Here is a 19,665-nt window from a genome sequence, read left to right on the forward strand (position 1 = left end):
AGAGAACAGCAGAGAGAACAGCAGAGAGAGAACAGCAGAGAGAGAACAGCAGAGAGAACAGCAGAGAGAGAACAGCAGAGAGAACAGCAGAGAGAGAACAGCAGAGAGAACAGCAGAGAGAACAGCAGAGAGAGAGAACAGCAGAGAGAACAGCAGAGAGAGAACAGCAGAGAGAGAGAACAGCAGAGAGAACAGCAGAGAGAACAGCAGAGAGAACAGCAGAGAGAACAGCACAGAGAACAGCAGAGAGAACAGCAGAGAGAGAACAGCAGAGTGAACAGCAGAGAGAACAGCAGAGAGAGAACAGCAGAGAGAACAGCAGAGAGAACAGCAGAGAGAGAACAGCAGAGAGAACAGCAGAGAGAACAGCAGAGAGAACAGCAGAGAGAACAGCAGAGAGAACAGCAGAGAGAGAGAACAGCAGAGTGAACAGCAGAGAGAACAGCACAGAGAGAACAGCAGAGAGAACAGCAGAGAGAGAACAGCAGAGAGAGAACAGCAGAGAGAGAACAGCAGAGAGAACAGCAGAGAGAACAGCAGAGAGAACAGCAGAGAGAGAACAGCAGAGAGAGAACAGCAGAGAGAACAGCAGAGAGAACAGCAGAGAGAACAGCAGAGAGAGAACAGCAGAGAGAACAGCAGAGAGAACAGCAGAGAGAACAGCAGAGAGAGAACAGCAGAGAGAACAGCAGAGAGAACAGCAGAGAGAACAGCAGAGAGAACAGCAGAGAGAACAGCAGAGAGAACAGCAGAGAGAGAACAGCAGAGAGAACAGCAGAGAGAGAACAGCAGAGAGAACAGCAGAGAGAACAGCAGAGAGAACAGCAGAGAGAACAGCAGAGAGAACAGCAGAGAGAACAGCAGAGAGAGAACAGCAGAGAGAACAGCAGAGAGAACAGCAGAGAGAGAACAGCAGAGAGAACAGCAGAGAGAACAGCACAGAGAACAGCAGAGAGAACAGCAGAGAGAACAGCAGAGAGAGAACAGCAGAGAGAACAGCAGAGAGAACAGCAGAGAGAACAGCAGAGAGAACAGCAGAGAGAACAGCAGAGAGAACAGCAGAGAGAACAGACAGAGAGAACAGCAGAGAGAGAGAACAGCAGAGAGAACAGCAGAGAGAACAGCAGAGAGAACAGCAGAGAGAACAGCAGAGAGAACAGCAGAGAGAACAGCAGAGAGAGAACAGCAGAGAGAACAGCAGAGAGAACAGCAGAGAGAACAGCAGAGAGAGAACAGCAGAGAGAACAGCAGAGAGAACAGCAGAGTGAACAGCAGAGAGAACAGCAGAGAGAACAGCAGAGAGAGAACAGCAGAGAGAACAGCAGAGAGAGAACAGCAGAGAGAACAGCAGAGAGAGAACAGCAGAGAGAACAGCACAGTGAACAGCAGAGAGAACAGCAGAGAGAACAGCAGAGAGAACAGCAGAGAGAACAGCAGAGAGAGAACAGCAGAGAGAACAGCACAGAGAACAGACAGAGAGAACAGCTAACCCTAACCCTCAGCAGAGCCAGGCTGGGGGGACAGGCGGAGGATGCGGGGCGGGGGTGTACCTGTATTCCAGCGTGACTGCAGAGGTAAAAGTCAAACTCGTAGGGATGCGTGATGTCCGTGTCCACCGTGGTGCCAGCAGGGATGTTCCCGCTACGGCCAACCTGACAGGTGAATTGACAGGTGAATTGAGAGGTGAATTGACAGGTGAATTGACAGGTGAATTGACAGGTGAATTGACAGGTGAATTGAGAGGTGAATTGACAGGTGAATTGACAGGTGAATTGACAGGTGAATTGACAGGTGAATTGAGAGGTGAATTGACAGGTGAATTGACAGGTGAATTGACAGGTGAATTGACAGGTGAATTGACAGGTGAATTGACAGGTGAATTGAGAGGTGAATTGAGAGGTGAATTGACAGGTGAATTGACAGGTGAATTGACAGGTGAATTGACAGGTGAATTGAGAGGTGAATTGAGAGGTGAATTGACAGGTGAATTGAGAGGTGAATTGACAGGTGAATTGAGAGGTGAATTGACAGGTGAATTGACAGGTGAATTGACAGGTGAATTGACAGGTGAATTGACAGGTGAATTGACAGGTGAATTGAGAGGTGAATTGAGAGGTGAATTGACAGGTGAATTGAGAGGTGAATTGACAGGTGAATTGAGAGGTGAATTGAGAGGTGAATTAACAGGTGAATTGACAGGTGAATTGAGAGGTGAATTGAGAGGTGAATTGACAGGTGAATTGAGAGGTGAATTGACAGGTGAATTGAGAGGTGAATTGACAGGTGAATTGACAGGTGAATTGAGAGGTGAATTGACAGGTGAATTGACCGGTGAATTGAGAGGTGAATTGACAGGTGAATTGAGAGGTGAATTGACCGGTGAATTGAGAGGTGAATTGACAGGTGAATTGACCGGTGAATTGACAGGTGAATTGACAGGTGAATTGACAGGTGAATTGACAGGTGAATTGACGGTTATTAACCATGTCCTCTACTTCAACCCCGAACGTCACAATACAACTAATTCAAAAAGGAGGAAATACTGAAGTTACAATATACTAAACTCCTCAAAAAAAGTTCGGAAACGTTATTTCGGTCGATTATTCCCCCCCTTTAATGATACCAATTGGTATTGAATTTTATATCGTTGGAAAGCCTGATTAGTCACCTTTACAACGAGGTACAACTTGTAAGGATCATGCATTCGTGGAATGAGCAACACAGCTAAACGTGTGGGTAGTGGCCCAAATAATATGTGCCAAAATCCCCTGCAATATTCTTCTGTTGGTATTCACTCTGGTTTTGAGTTGCTTGGTGGATTGGATGGTTGAACTCTCCCACAGTGAGATATGAGAATGATGTTCTGGAGCCAGTGGCCATCCCATAATCAGGCAGACAGACAGTCAGACAGACAGTCAGACAGACAGACAGGCAGAATGATGTTCTGGAGCCAGTGGCCATCCCATAATCAGGCTTCCAACGATATCAAATACAATACCAATTGGTATTATTAAAGTGGAGGATTAATTGACCGAAATAACATTTTACATTTTTTTGAGGAGTTTAGTATATTGAGCTAGGTGGGTCACCTAAATAGACAGACATTTTTACAATAAATGATTTGATTGGACAGAAAGTAGCACACGCCCCCAATCCCTTGACCAAAAGCTTATTTCACAAAAGTTTGTTAGTTTGAGGACTGTGTGGAGGGAGATGAGACAGATATCAGCATAATTCAAGTCAAAATCGGATGTAAAAAAAAGAAAAAAGAAAAAAGAATGACATAAGTTCCATAACTATCTTTAATTGGACAAAGAACTAATTGAATGATGGCAGGCAGTCAACCCAAGGGAGAGCTGTAGGGGTTCAATCCCTTGTTAGGTTGTTGTGTCTGGTGAGATGGTGTAATAATCACAACACATGGCCAGAGTGTTCGACACAATCCGACAAACAAATTAAAATAATAACGACCCAGAGAAGAGCGCTGTCCAGATGTTGCATGCTGGGAGAAAAGGTTATTACATCCAGAGCCCTGCTCTCCACTCGGCCTTGAGTGCCTCTCCAGAGCGCCTCAGTCAAGACCTAATGCTCTAATCGAACATAATTACATGGAAGGGAGAGAGCGGGGCCTTGACAAAGGGGTAATTAGAAGGGCCATTTTGAGTAGTTAACAAGCAGAGAGGAAATAATAATAATTTTAAAAAAGGAACATGAAGCAATGAACACCGTAACACCGTAACACCGTAACACTGTAACACCGTGTTCCAACCTGCTCTGTTAGGATCCCAGTGGGGTGATTAAGCCGGGTGTGTGTGTGTGTGTGTGTGTGTGTGTGGGGGGGGGGGGTTAATGGACTCACCCTCTCATTGCGGTCGGCACAGAAGAGGCGTGTGTGGTGGCGTTTCTGGACCACGATGTAGGTGATTCCAGGCTGATATTCCTTCTCCAGGCTGATACAGGCCTCGCGGATGGCCAGCAGCTCATAGTACAGCACCTTTGAGACAAGGAGAGAGATAGAGAGAGAGAGAGAGAGAGAGAGAGAGAGAAGAGAGAGAGAGAGAGAGAGAGAGAGAGAGAGAGAGAGAGAGAGAGAGAGAGAGGGAGGCCAAACATAAAGTTAGAAACACTAGAGGGCGCTCTCCCCTAAATAACAGTGAGAGAATCAGAATGTTCCTTAGGTGGAGATGAGAAAACCTCCCTGCAGTCTCCAAGATACCTAATGAGTGGGGGATAGAGAGAGAGAGAGAGAGAGAGAGAGAGAGAGAGAGAGAGAGAGAGGGGGAGAAAGAGAGGGGGAGAAAGAGAGGGGGAGGGAGAGAGAGAGGGAGAGAGAGAGAGTGGGAGAGAGAGAGGGAGAGAGAGAGTGGGAGAGAGAGAGAGAGGGAGAGAGAGAGAGAGAGAGAGAGAGTGGGAGAGAGAGAGAGAGAGAGAGAGAGAGAGAGAGAGGGAGAGAGAGAGAGAGAGTGGGAGAGAGAGAGAGAGAGGGAGAGAGAGTGGGAGAGAGAGAAAGAGGGAGAGAGAGAGAGAGAGAGAGAGAGAGAGAGAGACTTGTTAGTGTGAGCTCACCTGTCTGAACTGGGCCTCCGAGACCCCGTCCCTGTAGAAGATGATCCTGGTGGGTTTGTAGCGGGTGGACTTGTAGAACTGGATCAGCAGCTCGCGCACCATGGAGGCCAGGTCCTGGATCACCTCCTGTCTGGGCCGCTGGACCCTGACCGTGGCACAGTAGCGACTGGGGTGGGCGTCCATACTGCCTACCACCTGGAGAGAGAGGTGGATGGAGGGACGAGAGAGAGATAGAGAGAGAGAGACAGAGAGAGAGAGAGAGAGAGAGAGAGAGAGACAGAGAGAGAGAGAGAGACAGAGAGAGACAGAGAGAGAGAGACAGAGAGAGAGAGAGAGAGAGAGAGAGAGGAAAAAGGGAAGGACCAAAGAGGGAAAAAGGGAAAGGGAATGGAGGGAGTGAATAGTGAGTTGTAAACCAAGCCACGCCGTCTCTGGTTAAGCCACGCCTTCTCTGGTTAAGCCACGCCTCTCTGGTTAAGACACGCCTGCTCTGGTTAAGACACGCCTGCTCTGGTTAAGACACGCCTGCTCTGGTTAAGCCATTCCTGCTCTGGTTAAGGTCAGCTGACGCAGCATGCAGTTTGAAGGCGGTGGCGAGTACAGGAATGTAGGAGGTTAGGGCGAGGGTTAGGGTGGTGAGTACAGGAATGTAGGAGGAGCTGAAACGCACCGCTGCTATGGAGGGCTTCTTTCCGTCTCCGGCTGGGGGGTGTGTCACGTCTGCCCCCAGGAAGATGACCGGCTGCTGGAACACGGAGGGTCTGGGAGCGGGGGAGTAAAGGTCAAAACCATATGTTGCAGGAATAAAGACTAGATTCTCTACATCGTACACGGCAGACGTGGAGGCGGGGGGGGGGGGGGGGGGGGGGGTAGGGAGGGTATGTCTCTCTCAGACACGGTGAGTACTGACCGTTGGTGAGGCACCAGGATGTTGTTGATGCCGCCCAGCTTGACGTTGATCTTGAGGCAGAGGTTGGAGAGGGTCTGGGGGGACGTCTTCACCACGTTCTTCACCTGGACACACTGAGTGGCCATTCCTAGGAGAGTGTCTCCCACTCGCTTCACCTCCGCTAGAGGGACCAGGACAGACAACAGGTTAGGGTTAGGTACAACAGTCAGGTTAGGGTTAGGTACAACAGTCAGGTTAGGGTTAGGTACAACAGTCAGGTTAGGGTTAGGTACAACAGTCAGGTTAGGGTTAGGTACAACAGTCAGGTGCTGGACCATGACAACCTCAGGTAAAGGTGTTATAGATGTGTCTGTTACGTTATGCTACATGTTGTTGTTGTTTTTATCAGAAAGATAGCAACAGTATTAGAAAGAGTTTTGTTTCAAAGTTATTGTTATTAGGGGAATCACACCACGATGTATGACAGCTAATTCAGTGAGATTGAGATCACCTGACCTCAACAAGACCATGACCTCTGACCTGCGACTTATAGTCAGGCGCGTCTTATATATCAACATATATAGAATGTTTCAAAATGTTAATTCATACTGACTGACATGAACCAAGGAGTAAACATTACCGTCTACAGCCACGCGAGGGCGCTCTAGGCTTGTGACAACTATACATGCGACTTACTGTATAGTCCAGTACGACATATATAGGTTTTTTTCCTCTTCATGACTCATTCTGTGACTGATGTGACTTATACTCCGGAGTGACTTATAGGGCCCTATTATGCACTTCATAAGTCTTAAGCAATAAGACGAGGCGGTAGATCTAAACTTAAGACGTGGAGGCGTGGTCAAGGCCACTTTGCTATTATGCGTGCTGCAGTGGGCGCCTAAAACCAGGCGCTAAGCAAAGAAATTAGTCATGGGTGTGTTTTGGGCGTCTTCTCAATCAACCCAATCAGCGTGCCAAGTGCCATTCCCTTTAAGAACCGGCTGCGTTGAGTCATTAGCGCTATGCTATTATGAAAGTCCTAAGAAGGAGGTCAGCGCGCTTCTCTGCCTCTCCCTTCTGAAATAAAGCATTTATACTGTGACCGTAATTGACGTCTTGCCGTGGAGCCACGTGCGTGTTCATGTGTGCCCACATGCATGCGCAAACCGCGGAGACGCGCTCGTGTTTTCAAAACGTGCATGAAGTCTAAACTTTTCAAACCACTTCTTAGCGCTAGGAGCAAAGTCAGATCGCATAATAGCAGGGGCGCCTAGTGCACTTCATTAACATATGAACACTCCCACAATGAGTAATATATGCACGGGAGTATTACGTCTTATGTGTGGGCGCCTATCGACACTGGCATAATAGCAGTAGCGCGTATGAAGCGCATAATAAGGGTGGCGGTAGGTCTTAACCTGGCGGTGCGTCTTAATTAAGACTTAAGACGGCAAGTTAAGAAGTGCATAATAGGGCCCATAGTCTGGAAATATTAGGTCAGCATTTCAGAATTGTTTTCCAAGACAATTATGGAGGGTGAGGTCACTCTTACCATACGGGGGTTTTACCATATACGGGGGTCTTGCCATATACGGGGGTCTTACCATATACGGGCGTCTTACCATATACGGGGGTCTTGCCAGGCAGGATGACGATGATGAGCTGCAGTCCAGAGTAGGTGTTCTTCAGGTGTCTGAACATGGGCTCCACGCTGTCGGCTCCCTGGGCGTACTTACAGAAACACGGCTGGCCCTGGATGGGCATCCCAGCATCCTTGGAGATCTTACGCAGCTGGTCTGTGAAACCCCTACAGAGAGGGAGGGGAGAGGGCGGGGAGAGGGAAGGGAGAGGGAGGGGAGAGGGCGGGGAGAGGGAAGGGAGAGGGAGGGGAGAGGGAGGGGAGAGGGAGGGGAGAGGGAGGGGAGAGGGCGGGGAGAGGGAAGGGAGAGGGAGGGGAGAGGGAAGGGAGAAGGAGGGTGAAGAAAGAGTAAGTGGTAAGCGTTAGGATTAGTCCAAATCCAACCGGATCCTTTGGGCTCGGTCGGTGTGGAACTTAAAGGCATTATTATTCCAACACAAAAATCAACATTTGTCAGATGTTCTCAGACCTCAGAAGGGTAGTCTAATGACACCATGCCCCATGTGATTCATTAGTGGATCTACACAACCGATGGTTTGGGACGTGGGATTTATATAGTCGTTGTTCAGGTATGAAAGCAATTCTACACATTTAGATTACGGGGTGGCGTATGTCTTTAAGATGGATACATTCGAAGTTTACAAGGTCTTTTATTCAATAACCACCATCTATCTAACTAAGTGTATCTTTTTTTAGGGAGGGATTCCTATCCTATTAAAAACGGCCCCCTGGGCCCGGTTGCATAAAGATAGATTAAGACTGGTCTAAACCTTAGACTAGACTTATGGGGCCAGTTTCACAGACAAGGCTTAAGCCTAATCCTGGACTAAAAAGCATCTTCAATGGAGATTTTACATTGAAAGTGTGATTTAGTCCAGGACTAGGCTTAAGCCTTGTCTGTGAAACCGGCCCATATTCTCATAAACATAGATTAAAAACTAACACTATTTTGTGCAGATTCATCAAATAAAATTCTGATTAAAAAAATGTTTAAATTACAGGTTGTAACGTAATAAAATAGGTAAAAAGCCAAGGGGGGTGAATACTTTTGCAAGGCACTGTAAGTGCAGTCCATTTACCATTTACCGTTTACTACTCATAGGTGAGCTTTATGCAACAGGAATTTGCATAAACAGGAACATTTTAGAGTCTATAGCAAGACTGACTTAAAGTGAGATCTAAGTCTAAGACTGGGTCTATCTTTAAGCAACCGGTCGCTGTGCACTGTTTGGGTTTGGTAAGGGGCAGGGGTGAGGGGTGTGGGGGGCAGGGGTGAGGGGTGTGAGGCAGGGGATGGAGGGGCAGGGGTGAGGGGTGTGGGGCAGAGGATGGACAGGGGAGGGTTTGGGGCAGGGGTGAGGGGTGTGAGGCAGAGGATGGAGGGGAGGGTTAGGGTTAGGGACAGGAGGGTTAGGGTTAGGGTTAGGTAAGGGGCAGGGGTGAGGGGTGTGAGGCAGAGGATGGAGGGGGAGGGTTAGGGTTAGGGACAGGAGGGTGAGGGGTGTGAGGCAGAGGATGGAGGGGAGGGTTAGGGTTAGGGACAGGAGGGTGAGGGGTGTGAAGCAGAGGATGGAGGGGAGGGTTAGGGACAGGGACAGGAGGGTTAGGGACAGGGACAGGAGGGTTAGGGACAGGGACAGGAGGGTGAGGGGTGTGAGGCAGGGGTGAGGGGTGTGAGGCAGAGGATGGAGGGGAGGGTTAGGGTTAGGGTTAGGTAAGGGGCAGGAGTGAGGGGTGTGAGGCAGAGGATGGAGGGGAGGGTTAGGGACAGGGACAGGAGGGTTAGGGTTAGGGACAGGGAGGGTTAGGGACAGGGACAGGGAGGGTTAGGGACAGGGACAGGAGGGTTAGGGTTAGGGTTAGGGTTAGGGACAGGGTGGTTCTCACTTGAGGATCTCCTCGCGACACTGCCTCTGCGTGGCGAAGCAGGCGATGGCCCACATCTTGATCTCCACACCCGTGTGGAACTGCTTCCCTCGCATGTCCCAGACGCCGTGGCTGGGCGTGGCCACGGTCCGGTTCTACAGGACGACCACACACACACACACACACACACACACACACACACACAGGGTTGGTCTGCTGCACGGCGTGACCACACGCACGCGCACACGCACACACACACACACACAAACACAAACACCTAAACATTCACCCACCCATGCGCGCACACACACACACACACACACACACACACACCCCCCCAAACACCTAAACATTCACCCACCCACGCGCGCACACACACACACACACACACACACACACACACACACACACACACACACACACACACACCAACACCCACAACCACACAAGCAGAATGAAGACACATAGGACAATTGCAGATTGGACAGTCATGCAGACGAGTGTGTTAATCAGGCAGGTCCACACTAACAACAGAAACAATGGGAGACGCTAAAATGGATACATCCATTCTAATCTAACCAAGGCGTGTAGCCTAGTTGAAGCGTTTCAAAATACCTCAAAGGATGTTCAGAATCTAAGATTAACACTGTCTGGAAGAACTGATATTCCCTGACCTTGACATCAACCTAGATTCCTTTGAGGGCTCCTTTGCAAAATCTAAAAGACTAAGAAGAACCTGTAAAAATAGAATCTAACCAAGACAAAGCCGTCTCATGCGAGCTTAACATGTGTCACTAATCATCATCATCATCATCATCATCAACATCATCATCTAGTAATATGTTAATTCACACAAGCCGCAAAAAAAACAAAAAACAGACAGATCCAAATCAAGTCCAAACCAAAGCGGGGGGGGGTACTCCCTCCAGAGAGAGGGCTGCATGTCAGACAAGCAAACAAACAGATCTGGGATGTATGGGTCACAATGTAGAGGCTAGAATTCGCTGTGTTGGTGTTTGCGCTGCCGCTGTGTTTAGGATGGTAAGACTTGGATGTTGTCTCTGATGGGGGTGACCCCCCCATATATTAGGGTATCTATGGCATTTGTTGTGCCATTTTCTTTTCTGTTTATTTATGATATGTGACATGCCCCCCCGCCCCGCCCCCCCCTGTTTTTTTTCTTTTTCTTTTTCTCTTTTCTTTTGTGTTTGTGTTTTTTTGTTTGTTAGTTTGATTAAAACATATTTTTTAAAATATTGTTTATGGACAATGTACTGCATATACGGAAGCTCAAAACTAGTTTTCTACTCATACCTGGGACCATAACCTTGCCCAGGGACACTAGTTGTTCTGATGTCCTGTTGTGTCTCTACGTGAAATTCAATAAGATATGAAGCATAAAGAAACAGACAAACAGGTAGATGGGTGTGATTAAAGGAAGGTAACAGAGAGATGGGTGTGATTAAAGGGAGGTAACAGAGAGATGGGTGTGATTAAAGGGAGGTAACAGAGAGATGGGTGTGATTAAAGGGAGGTAGATGGGTGTGATTAAAGGGAGGTAACAGGTAGATGGGTGTGATTAAAGGGAGGTAACAGAGAGATGGGTGTGATTAAAGGGAGGTAACAGAGAGATGGGTGTGATTAAAGGGAGGTAGATGGGTGTGATTAAAGGGAGGTAGATGGGTGTGATTAAAGGGAGGTAACAGGTAGATGGGTGTGATTAAAGGGAGGTAGATGGGTGTGATTAAAGGGAGGTAACAGGTAGATGGGTGTGATTAAAGGGAGGTAGATGGGTGTGATTAAAGGGAGGTAGATGGGTGTGATTAAAGGGAGGTAGATGGGTGTGATTAAAGGGAGGTAGATGGGTGTGATTAAAGGGAGGTACCATAAAGTGCTCTGAGCTCACCCTGCCGCCGTATTGCAGCATGGGCGCCGGCAGCACGCGGCCCGTCACGTGGGCCATCTCGTCCCGGACCTTGAACTGGAACTCCTGCACGTAGGGGTCCGCCTCGTAGTTGGCACTGCGCACCTGGGGGGACGGTAGAAAAAAGATGGAGGGATGGAGAGAGAGAGAAAGAGAGAGAGAGAGAAAGAGAGAGAGAGAGAGAGAGAGAGAGAGAGAGAGAGAGAGAGAGAGAGAGAGAGAGAGAGAGAGCGAGAGAGAGAGAGAGAGAGAGAGAGAGAAGGGAATGGCAGGTTTTAGGAAAATGTCTGATTTCTTCACAATCAGAGTATCTATGCACGACATGTTGTGTGTTTTGTGGGACAGTTCAACAAAATTACAAATCGTTCGGATCTTATGGATACCGTTAAAATAGTAGAAGACCAGACAAGGAAAATAGTCGACCGCTCAGAAAAGTGAACAACCCTTAACAAGGCTTGGACGGTCAATATGTTTTTAGATACAATAACAAACTCCCCCTCAGATGTTGCCTATAGTCTAACTGTAGCCTTGCGCAATGTCCCCAAAATAACCTTTGTTGAGCATGTTCCAAAGAACACTGTCTGACTCTCTTGTCTTTTGTTTTGTCCTTCTACGCCTCTTGTTCTTAGCTATTCCACCCACACTCTGTTCCGTTGGTATTCACAGCACTCTGCATCCAAATGAAACATCAACCGTCGCCTGTCCACGGCAACATCCTGTCAGCACAGCTCATTTAATTCCGAGACGCAGGCGAGGGGTCAGTTTAATAAGGTTACGACGGCGGTGCTTAAATGAACTGTTACCGTTTGATGGTGGCCAATGGCGGTAACCAGTGCTCGCGACAATGAGTCTGTCTACCTCCAAACTACACCAGGCCGTGGTGAAAGCCGCCCTACAACGAGGGCAAGCACGAACAACTAACTAACTAACTAACTAACTAACTAACACGAACGAACTAACTAACTAACTAACTGACTAACTAACGAACGAACTAACTAACTAACTAACTAACTAACTAACTAACTAATAGTGGATTAAGCGCTGACCATGTACCGCAGGGCTCCCGGTTCGATTCCAGCCGCGGACATATCCTGCATGTCATCCCTTCTCTCTCTCTCTCTCACCCATCCTTCCTGTCATAGTCTATACTATATCTGTCATTAAAAAGAAAAATATGAGTGAGACTGCCCCACTCAGAAAAACAAACTAGGCCTCCCGCCACTAGGCCGCGCAACTCACCAGTCGGCTGATCTCCTCCTGCCTGTCAGGTGCAGAGCGAGCCGTAGCTTTGATCATGGTGGAGGTCTGATTATCTGTCAGCTTCTTGATGCAGCGCTGACCTGCTACAATGTTACACACCTGCAGGGAGACAGAGACAAATCATTACGTCATCGTGATCTCTCACACCGAAAAAGACACGGAGGGTATGGCAGCACTATACAGTATATCGTAAACACAGTGTGTCAGCGGAGTAGCGTGGAAGACGGACTCTCACCTCCAGGGGCAGGTAGGTGTGTTTCTGCTCCTGTCCCACCTGCAGGCAGGGCAGGTGGGGGTACTTCAGCTGCAGGCTGTACTTCTCCTTGAAGTACTGGGCCACCGTGCGCTCCACCGTCTGCCCGTTCTCCAGCTGCAGAGGGAACCTGAGGAGAACAGGCAGATGGGAGGATAAGGGTTAGGGTTAGGTACATAACCACACCGGATTAGACCAGTAGTCAACGCTTTAGACTAGCCAACAATAACGTAACGTTTTCTTAAATTGTATTCAGGGTTCCCACACCTTCTGAAACATCAAATTCAAGCACTTTTCAAGGACTTTCAAGACTCAATTCCCTCAAATTCAAGGACCCAACACGGCGTAGTTTGAGACAGATCTAGATGAGAATGTATATAATAGGAACTATCCGCTCACAGACAACAATTAAAAAGAGAGGCTTTTGAATGTAGAGGCTTGAACACTAGATGGTTTCTTGCCTTCTCTACCACAGCACAGCGAAACATTGTGAAATATGCGTAACGTTACTGTGTTAAGTTAAGCAATGTGAAATGTTTTGGAATATATATATTTTTGGAGAGAGAGGGGAATTCAAGCACTTTCAATGACCCATGTCTATTTTCAAAAACCTTGATTTTCTTTTCTCAGATTCACAACCTTTCAAGGATTCCAAGGACCCGTGGGAGCCTGTGGATCATTCACATTCTAGATATTTATTACTATTCTATGATGTTTTAGGGGAGGCTTCTCTTTTCTTTTCTTTTTGTCTTTCATTTGTGATTGTGAATATGAAAAGTCCTAAATAATAATAATATATATAAAATAAAATAAAATAAAATCTTCTGGCTCTATAGGTTTGTAAGTCTATATGGTTGATAGTTGATGGTTGAGGTTTAGTTTGGGGAGCAGTTGTATGCTGGGTTTGTTTTGTTCCACTTGGCTGGTAGAGTCGGTACACAGAGTCGGTACACAGCCTTGGCTGGTAGAGTTGGTACACAGCCTTGACAGATGTGATTATTACAGAAGGTGTAGCTGGGAAATTAGTTTTGGCTTAGGTTGCCATGACATCAAGGTCAGGATTACTAGTATGTGTAATGTGTAGCTTGTGTATGATTCACCTTCTAGTTGAGGCCTTACAGTAATGATATAAAAACACCCTCACTGTACTGTCAAACAACGGGCAACAGTCAAATAAATCAAAAGACACATGAAGGGATCGCTGTACATAATAACATACAATAATAACATAATAACTGTCAATAACCGTAGCAGCAGAGAAGCAGTGTCTTGCCTGTCCGATGAGTCAGACATTTTGCGGCTCTAGTGGTGATTCTAACCCCTAAGGCCGACCTTCCACCTCCCCTCTCACCCCCTCTCTCCCCCCCCCCCTCCCCCCACGCCCACGCTCGGAGGCTGACTCACGTTTGGTGGCTGGCCGGCCGGCGGGTCACGTTGCACACACGGTACTTCCTCCGCATGGTCCCACAGTGCGTCACCTCCACCTTCAGACCTGCAACAACAACAACACACACTTGTTATATCACCCACACACACACACCTATTATACCACCCACCCACACACACACACCTATTATACCACACACCCACACACACACCTATTATACCACACACCCACACACACTGATTTGTTCTCCCCCGTCAAAGTACAAAAAGATTTGGACAGTCCTTTGTTCCAGCTGCACTCCGACTCTACAACCAGGCCCTGCAGGGTGGGGGAGACCTGGAGCTGGAACTTTGGAACTTGGAACTTTTTACTTATTGAGCCTGCACTGTTTTATGTATTTTATTGAATGTTTTCTGTCTGCCCTAACTGAGCTGTTTGACAACAACATTTCCCCATTGGGGACAATAAAGGTTTTCAATAAAGGTTTTCAATCAATCAGAAAACACACACACCTATTATACCACACACCCACACACACACACACCTATTATACCACACACCCACACACACCTATTATACCACCACCCACACACACACACACACCTATTATACCACACACCCACACACCCACACCTATTATACCACACACCCACACACACACACACACCTATTATACCACACACCCACACACATACCTATTATACCACCACACACACACACACACACCTATTATACCACACACACACACACACACCTATTATACCACACACCCACACCTATTATACCACACACCCACCCACACACACCTATTATACCACACACCCACACACACACACCTATTATACCACACACCCACACACACACACCTATTATACCACACACACACGCCTATTATACCACACACACACACACACACACACCTACCTGTTATATCACACACCCACACACACACACCTTTAATTTCTTTGGTGAATTTGACCCTGTGTGAGTCAGTGAGGGGGCGCGGCTGCTCGTCGATGTTGTGGATGTCCAGAACCTCACACATGAACTGGATCACCGGCTGGGCTTTGTAGAAGGCCGTGGCCGACACTGCAGGACAGAGGGAGAGAGGGACCGTCAGGAGGGAGGGGGGGGGGGAGCACAGGGACCATCAGGAGGGAGGGGGGAGGGAGGGGGGGGGTGGAGCGTCAGGAGGGAGGGGGGAGGGGGGGGGGGGTGGAGGGGGGGGGGGAGCACAGGAGGGAGGGGGGGTGGAGCATCAGGAGGGAGGGGGGGTGGAGCACAGGACCATCAGGAGGGAGGGGGGGAGGGAGGGGGGGGGGGGGGTGGAAGTTCCAGAGTCACTGAGAGGAAGGGGGCTTGTTTGTGAGGAGGCCCACCGCCATGGGGAAGAAACAGTTCAGGTTTGCGGTAGCGAGGTTTTGGTCTTGATGGACCGGATGAAGATGAAGATGTATGAAGCGTGTTTTACAGCCACAAAGCCTGTTTCATAGCCAGAAGGTTAGATTATGGTTATATTACGGTTAGATTGTGGTTAGATTATGGTTAGATTAAGCTCAGATAGCTCTCCTGTTCTGGGGAGTGTTTAACACTCCATCGTTACTACAGAACGACAGACATATATTATATACATTTTTAAAAATGTAAATAAACATTCAACGAGGGAGGCTGGGTGGTTCTGGGTTTCTGTACGGTGACTTAGATCTCACTTTAATAAAGATAGACCCAGTCTTAGACTTAGATCTCACTTTAATAAAGATAGACCCAGTCTTAGACTTAGATCTCACTTTAAGTCAGTCTTGCTATAGACTCTAACATTTTTCCTGTTGCATAAAGCTCACCCACGGGTGACTAAGGTAAGACTGACTTAGATAGCCTGTCACGCAGCAATGCATTCTAGGTAAAATAAGACACTTGACAGAAAAATAAAATATGGCAGCCGAAACAGCCACGCCTAGCTAGCGCAGAAGATATGAGAGAGAAACTCCATTGTCTTCTGCTGAAAACGTTTGTATATTGGAGGAATATAATGTGGAGAAAAGTTTACTGCTTAGACGTTTTAACCAGTGAAGTAGTTTACCGCACTGGAGTTTCAGTGTTAGCTAGCTGCTAGCCCTGACTCGTTCCCATAGCAACACGGCTCTTAAGTCAAGCTTAGCCAGGGGGGGAAGGAGGCTAACTTTCTAACCTCAACATAAGTCTGTCTTAATTAGACTGGGTCTGACCTGGGAATATAAGACTAGTCTAAGGCTTAGACCAGTCTTAATCTATGTTTATGAGAATATAAAACTAGTCTAAGGCTTAGACCAGTCTTAATCTATGTTTATGAGAATATAAGAAGGCTTAGACCAGTCTTAATCTATGTTTATGAGAATATGAGACTAGTCTAAGGCTTAGACCAGTCTTAATCTATCTTTATGCAACCGGGCCCAGGGCAGCAACAGCCGCTGCTTGGCTGGATCTGCCGTGACGTCGGGTCCCACCGGGGACAGACGACTGTGACAATGGAAGCACACGTCCGTGGGGGAGGAGGTGGGAGAGGAGGTGGGGGAGGAGGTGGGAGAGGAGGTGGGAGGAGGAGGTGGGGGAGGAGGTGGGGGAGGAGGTGGGTGTGAGGATGGTGGGAGAGGAGGTGGGTGGGGAGGTGGGGGATGAGGTGGGAGAGGAGGTGGGAGAGGAGGTGGGGGAGGAGGTGGGAGAGGGAGAGGAGGTGGGAGAGGAGGGTGGGGGAGGAGGTGGGAGAGGAGGAGAGAGAGGAGGTGGGGGGAGGAGGAGGTGGGTGAGGAGGTGGGAGAGGAGGTGGGTGAGGAGGTGGGTGAGGAGGTGGGGGAGGAGGTGGGAGAGGAGGTGGGGGAGGAGGTGGGAGAGGGAGAGGAGGTGGGAGAGGAGGTGGGAGAGGAGAGTGGGTGAGGAGGTGGGAGAGGAGGTGGGGGAGGAGGTGGGTGAGGAGGTGGGAGAGGAGGTGGGAGAGGAAGGGTGGGGGAGGAGGTGGGTGAGGAAGGTGGGAGAGGAGGTGGGGGGGTCATGGAAGTGGGAGAGGAGGTGGGTGAGGAGGTGGGTGAGGAGGTGGGGGAGGAGGTGGGGAGAGGAGGTGGGAGAGGTGGGGGAGGAGGTGGGGGAGGAGGTGGGAGAGGAGGTGGGAGAGGAGGTGGGTGAGGAGGTGGGGAGGGAGGTGGGAGAGGAGGTGGGTGAGGAGGTGGGAGAGTGAGGTGGGGAGGAGGTGGGTGAGGAGGTGGAGAGGAGGTGGGTGAGGAGGTGGGGGAGGAGGTGGAGGAGGTGGGAGGAGGTGGGAGAGGAGGTGGGGAGAGGTTGGTAGGAGGAGTTGAGGAGAGGAGGGGGGAGGAAGGTGGTAAGAGGAGGAGGGGGAGGAGGTTGGGGTGAGGAGGTGGGAGAGGAGGTGGGAGAGGAGGTGGGGGAGGAGGGAGAGGTGGGGGAGGAGTGGGGGAGGGAAGGTGGTAGAGGAGGTGGGGGAGGAGGTGGGTGAGGAGGTGGGAGAGGAGGTGGGAGAGGAGGTGGGAGAGGCGAACGAGCGCAGGTGACTGTCACCATCCCAGGGGACCACCAGAGCTTCTCGAGAGCTCTCGAAATGACATCAGCCCCCCTTTGTTTTAGTCTCAGCGTCTGATCGAATGTGGCTGCATCATCCATGATGGTCGACAGTTAACGGCGTGCAGAGAGGTACAATAACAACAGTCTCTGGTCACTGGAGGCGAACCATTTGCTTTCCCGCTTTTTTTTTTTCCCCCCGCGCAGAGCTTTTCATCTTGTTCCTTGGACACAGACAGAATGGCAAATTGAAGAAAGACAAAACAAAAAGGAGATGTGAATCATTTGCAGGCGGTTGGACTGTCTCTGCCCTTTGGTGGCGGGAGGGGGGGGAGGAGCTAGAGGGGGGGCCAATCGGTTTGCCGGTGTGAGAGAGGCGGGAAAACCGCCCCAACAGACAGGGAGGGAGAGGCACTCAGACAGAGACAGAACTCTCAAGCACTCCCCAAACAAAGGCAGCCCCCCCCCCCCCCCAAAGAAATGCTTCCAACAGACTGCCCCTCCCGCCCCCTCCCCGCCCCCTTCCCCGCCCCCTCCCGCCCCCGCACCCTGCACCACCCACCCCTTCACGCAGAGAAAAGCTGCCCTCCGTTGCCACAGCAACCACCTCGGCAGTTCCCACACAGCCAGAGCCCCCCCCCCCCCAATCCACCTTCCTCTGAGACCCCCCCTCCCTCAGTCTCCCTCACCCACCCGCCCACCAGCAGAGCCGTGCTCTCTAGCACCGCCTGGTGACTGCACGTGGCACAGCGCCCTTTCTTTTTTATTTCTTCTTTTTTGGGGGGCATTTCTGCTTCATTGGGATAGAAGCAGTTTAAGAGATTGACTGTAAGGATGTGAGAGAGAGAGGAGGGATGACAGGAAGATGGGTGAGAGATGAGAGAGGAGGGATGACAGGAAGGATGGGTGAGAGAGAGGAGGGATGACATGCAGGATGGGTGAGAGAGAGGAGGGATGACATGCAGGATGGGTGAGAGAGAGGAGGGATGACATGCAGGATATGTCCATGGCTGGAATCGAACTGGGGCCCCTGCGACGATACGGCATGCGCCTTTCTAGAAGCAGTGGTTCTCAACCCTCTCCTCGGGGACCCCCAGCCTCTCCTCGGGGACCCCCAACCGCTCCACATTATTTGATCTGTTCCCCCACCAGCACACCTGATTCAACTAATCAAGTACAAAGCAATTATGGTTTGTACTTGATTAGTTTGAATCAGGTGTGCTGGTGGTGGAACACATCAAATGTGGAGAGGCTGGGGGTCCCCGAGGAGAGGGTTGAGAACCATTATGCTTTTATTTATTTCATTTTTTTTTTATTGGACAAATACAATGAACACAGACAGGAGAGTAAGGAGAAGAAGGGAGAGAGGGCATGCGCCGGATTCTAACCAATGCCGACAAGGGCTTATGTGTGCACTGTAGACCGCAGGGCTAGACTGGACCACTGGACCACCCAGGCCACACTCACCATCGATGTTGAGCATCATCTTCCACATGGCCGGCCGCACAGACTGGTGGAAGCCGAACCACACCTCCCTCCCCCCTCCCAGGGGATGGTCGTAACCTCTGGGGGCGGAGAAGAAGGAACGCCCCACAGGGGTGTACCTGAGGAGGGGAGGGGGAGGAGGGGAGGGGGAGGAGGAGGAGAGGGAGAGGAGGAGGAGGAGGAGGGGAGGAGGGGGAGAGGAGGAGGAGAGGAGGAGGAGGGAGGAGGAGGAGGAGAGGAGGGGAGGAGGAGGGAGGAGGGAGGGAGAGGAGGGGAGGGGGAGAGGAGGGAGGAGGAGGAGAGGAGGGGAGGTGGAGGAGGGAGGAGAGGGAGGGGAGGAGGGAGGAGAGGAGGAGGAGAGGGAGGAGGAGGAGGAGGAAGGAGAAAGAAAAGGAGGAGTCAGAGAGAGAGAGAGAGAGAGAGGGGGGTAAAAAAGGGAGGAGGCGGGGAGAGAGGGGGGGCAAAGAGAGAGAGGGAGATAAGAAGAGAGAGAAAGAGAGAGCAGACAGGAAGCAAAGAGGAGAGGAGAGAGAGAGAGAGAGAGGGAAGGAAGAGAAAGAGAAAGAGAAAAATAAGTCAGAGAGAAGGGGGGGGGTAAACAAGGGAGAGGAGAGGGGGCAGAAGAGATAGAGGGAGATAAGAACATAGAGAGTGTTGTGTGTGTGTGTGTGTGTGTGTGTGTGTGTTTGTGTGTGTGTGTTGTGTGTGCGTGTGTGTGTGTGTGTGTGGGGGGGGGGGGGAAACAAGGGACAAAGATAGGATAATTGGATAATTGGGAGGTTAGTTTGCACAACCTAGTTCAAGAAGTAGGTCAATAGCTGCTTGCACAGTGTGACACCAACCCATT

At 49.8% G+C, this 19,665-nt stretch overlaps 1 protein-coding gene across 1 annotated transcript in view; it reads right to left on the minus strand.

Annotated features, from left to right (window-relative positions):
* The window catches only part of LOC308166471 (protein argonaute-3-like), a gene marked incomplete at its 3' end in the record, with an annotated part of 23,437 nt that extends 4,504 nt beyond the window's left edge, over nt 1-18,933 (minus strand). The window contains exons 1-13 of the mRNA XM_080540788.1: nt 18,801-18,933; nt 14,712-14,876; nt 13,805-13,892; nt 12,383-12,530; nt 12,127-12,246; nt 10,870-10,992; nt 8,985-9,118; nt 7,081-7,265; nt 5,477-5,636; nt 5,237-5,327; nt 4,567-4,761; nt 3,860-3,994; nt 1,551-1,652 (exon numbers count right to left, since the gene is read on the minus strand). Coding sequence (XP_080396914.1) covers nt 1,551-1,652; nt 3,860-3,994; nt 4,567-4,761; nt 5,237-5,327; nt 5,477-5,636; nt 7,081-7,265; nt 8,985-9,118; nt 10,870-10,992; nt 12,127-12,246; nt 12,383-12,530; nt 13,805-13,892; nt 14,712-14,876; nt 18,801-18,828 — 1,674 coding nt within the window. The 5' untranslated portion in view covers nt 18,829-18,933. The remainder of the gene's footprint in view (nt 1-1,550; nt 1,653-3,859; nt 3,995-4,566; nt 4,762-5,236; nt 5,328-5,476; nt 5,637-7,080; nt 7,266-8,984; nt 9,119-10,869; nt 10,993-12,126; nt 12,247-12,382; nt 12,531-13,804; nt 13,893-14,711; nt 14,877-18,800) is intronic.
* Between the last annotated feature and the right edge of the window lie 732 nt (nt 18,934-19,665).

This window comes from Nansenia antarctica (assembly GCF_963989245.1).
Source record: "Nansenia antarctica genome assembly, chromosome: 10".
NCBI lineage: Eukaryota > Metazoa > Chordata > Actinopteri > Argentiniformes > Microstomatidae > Nansenia > Nansenia antarctica.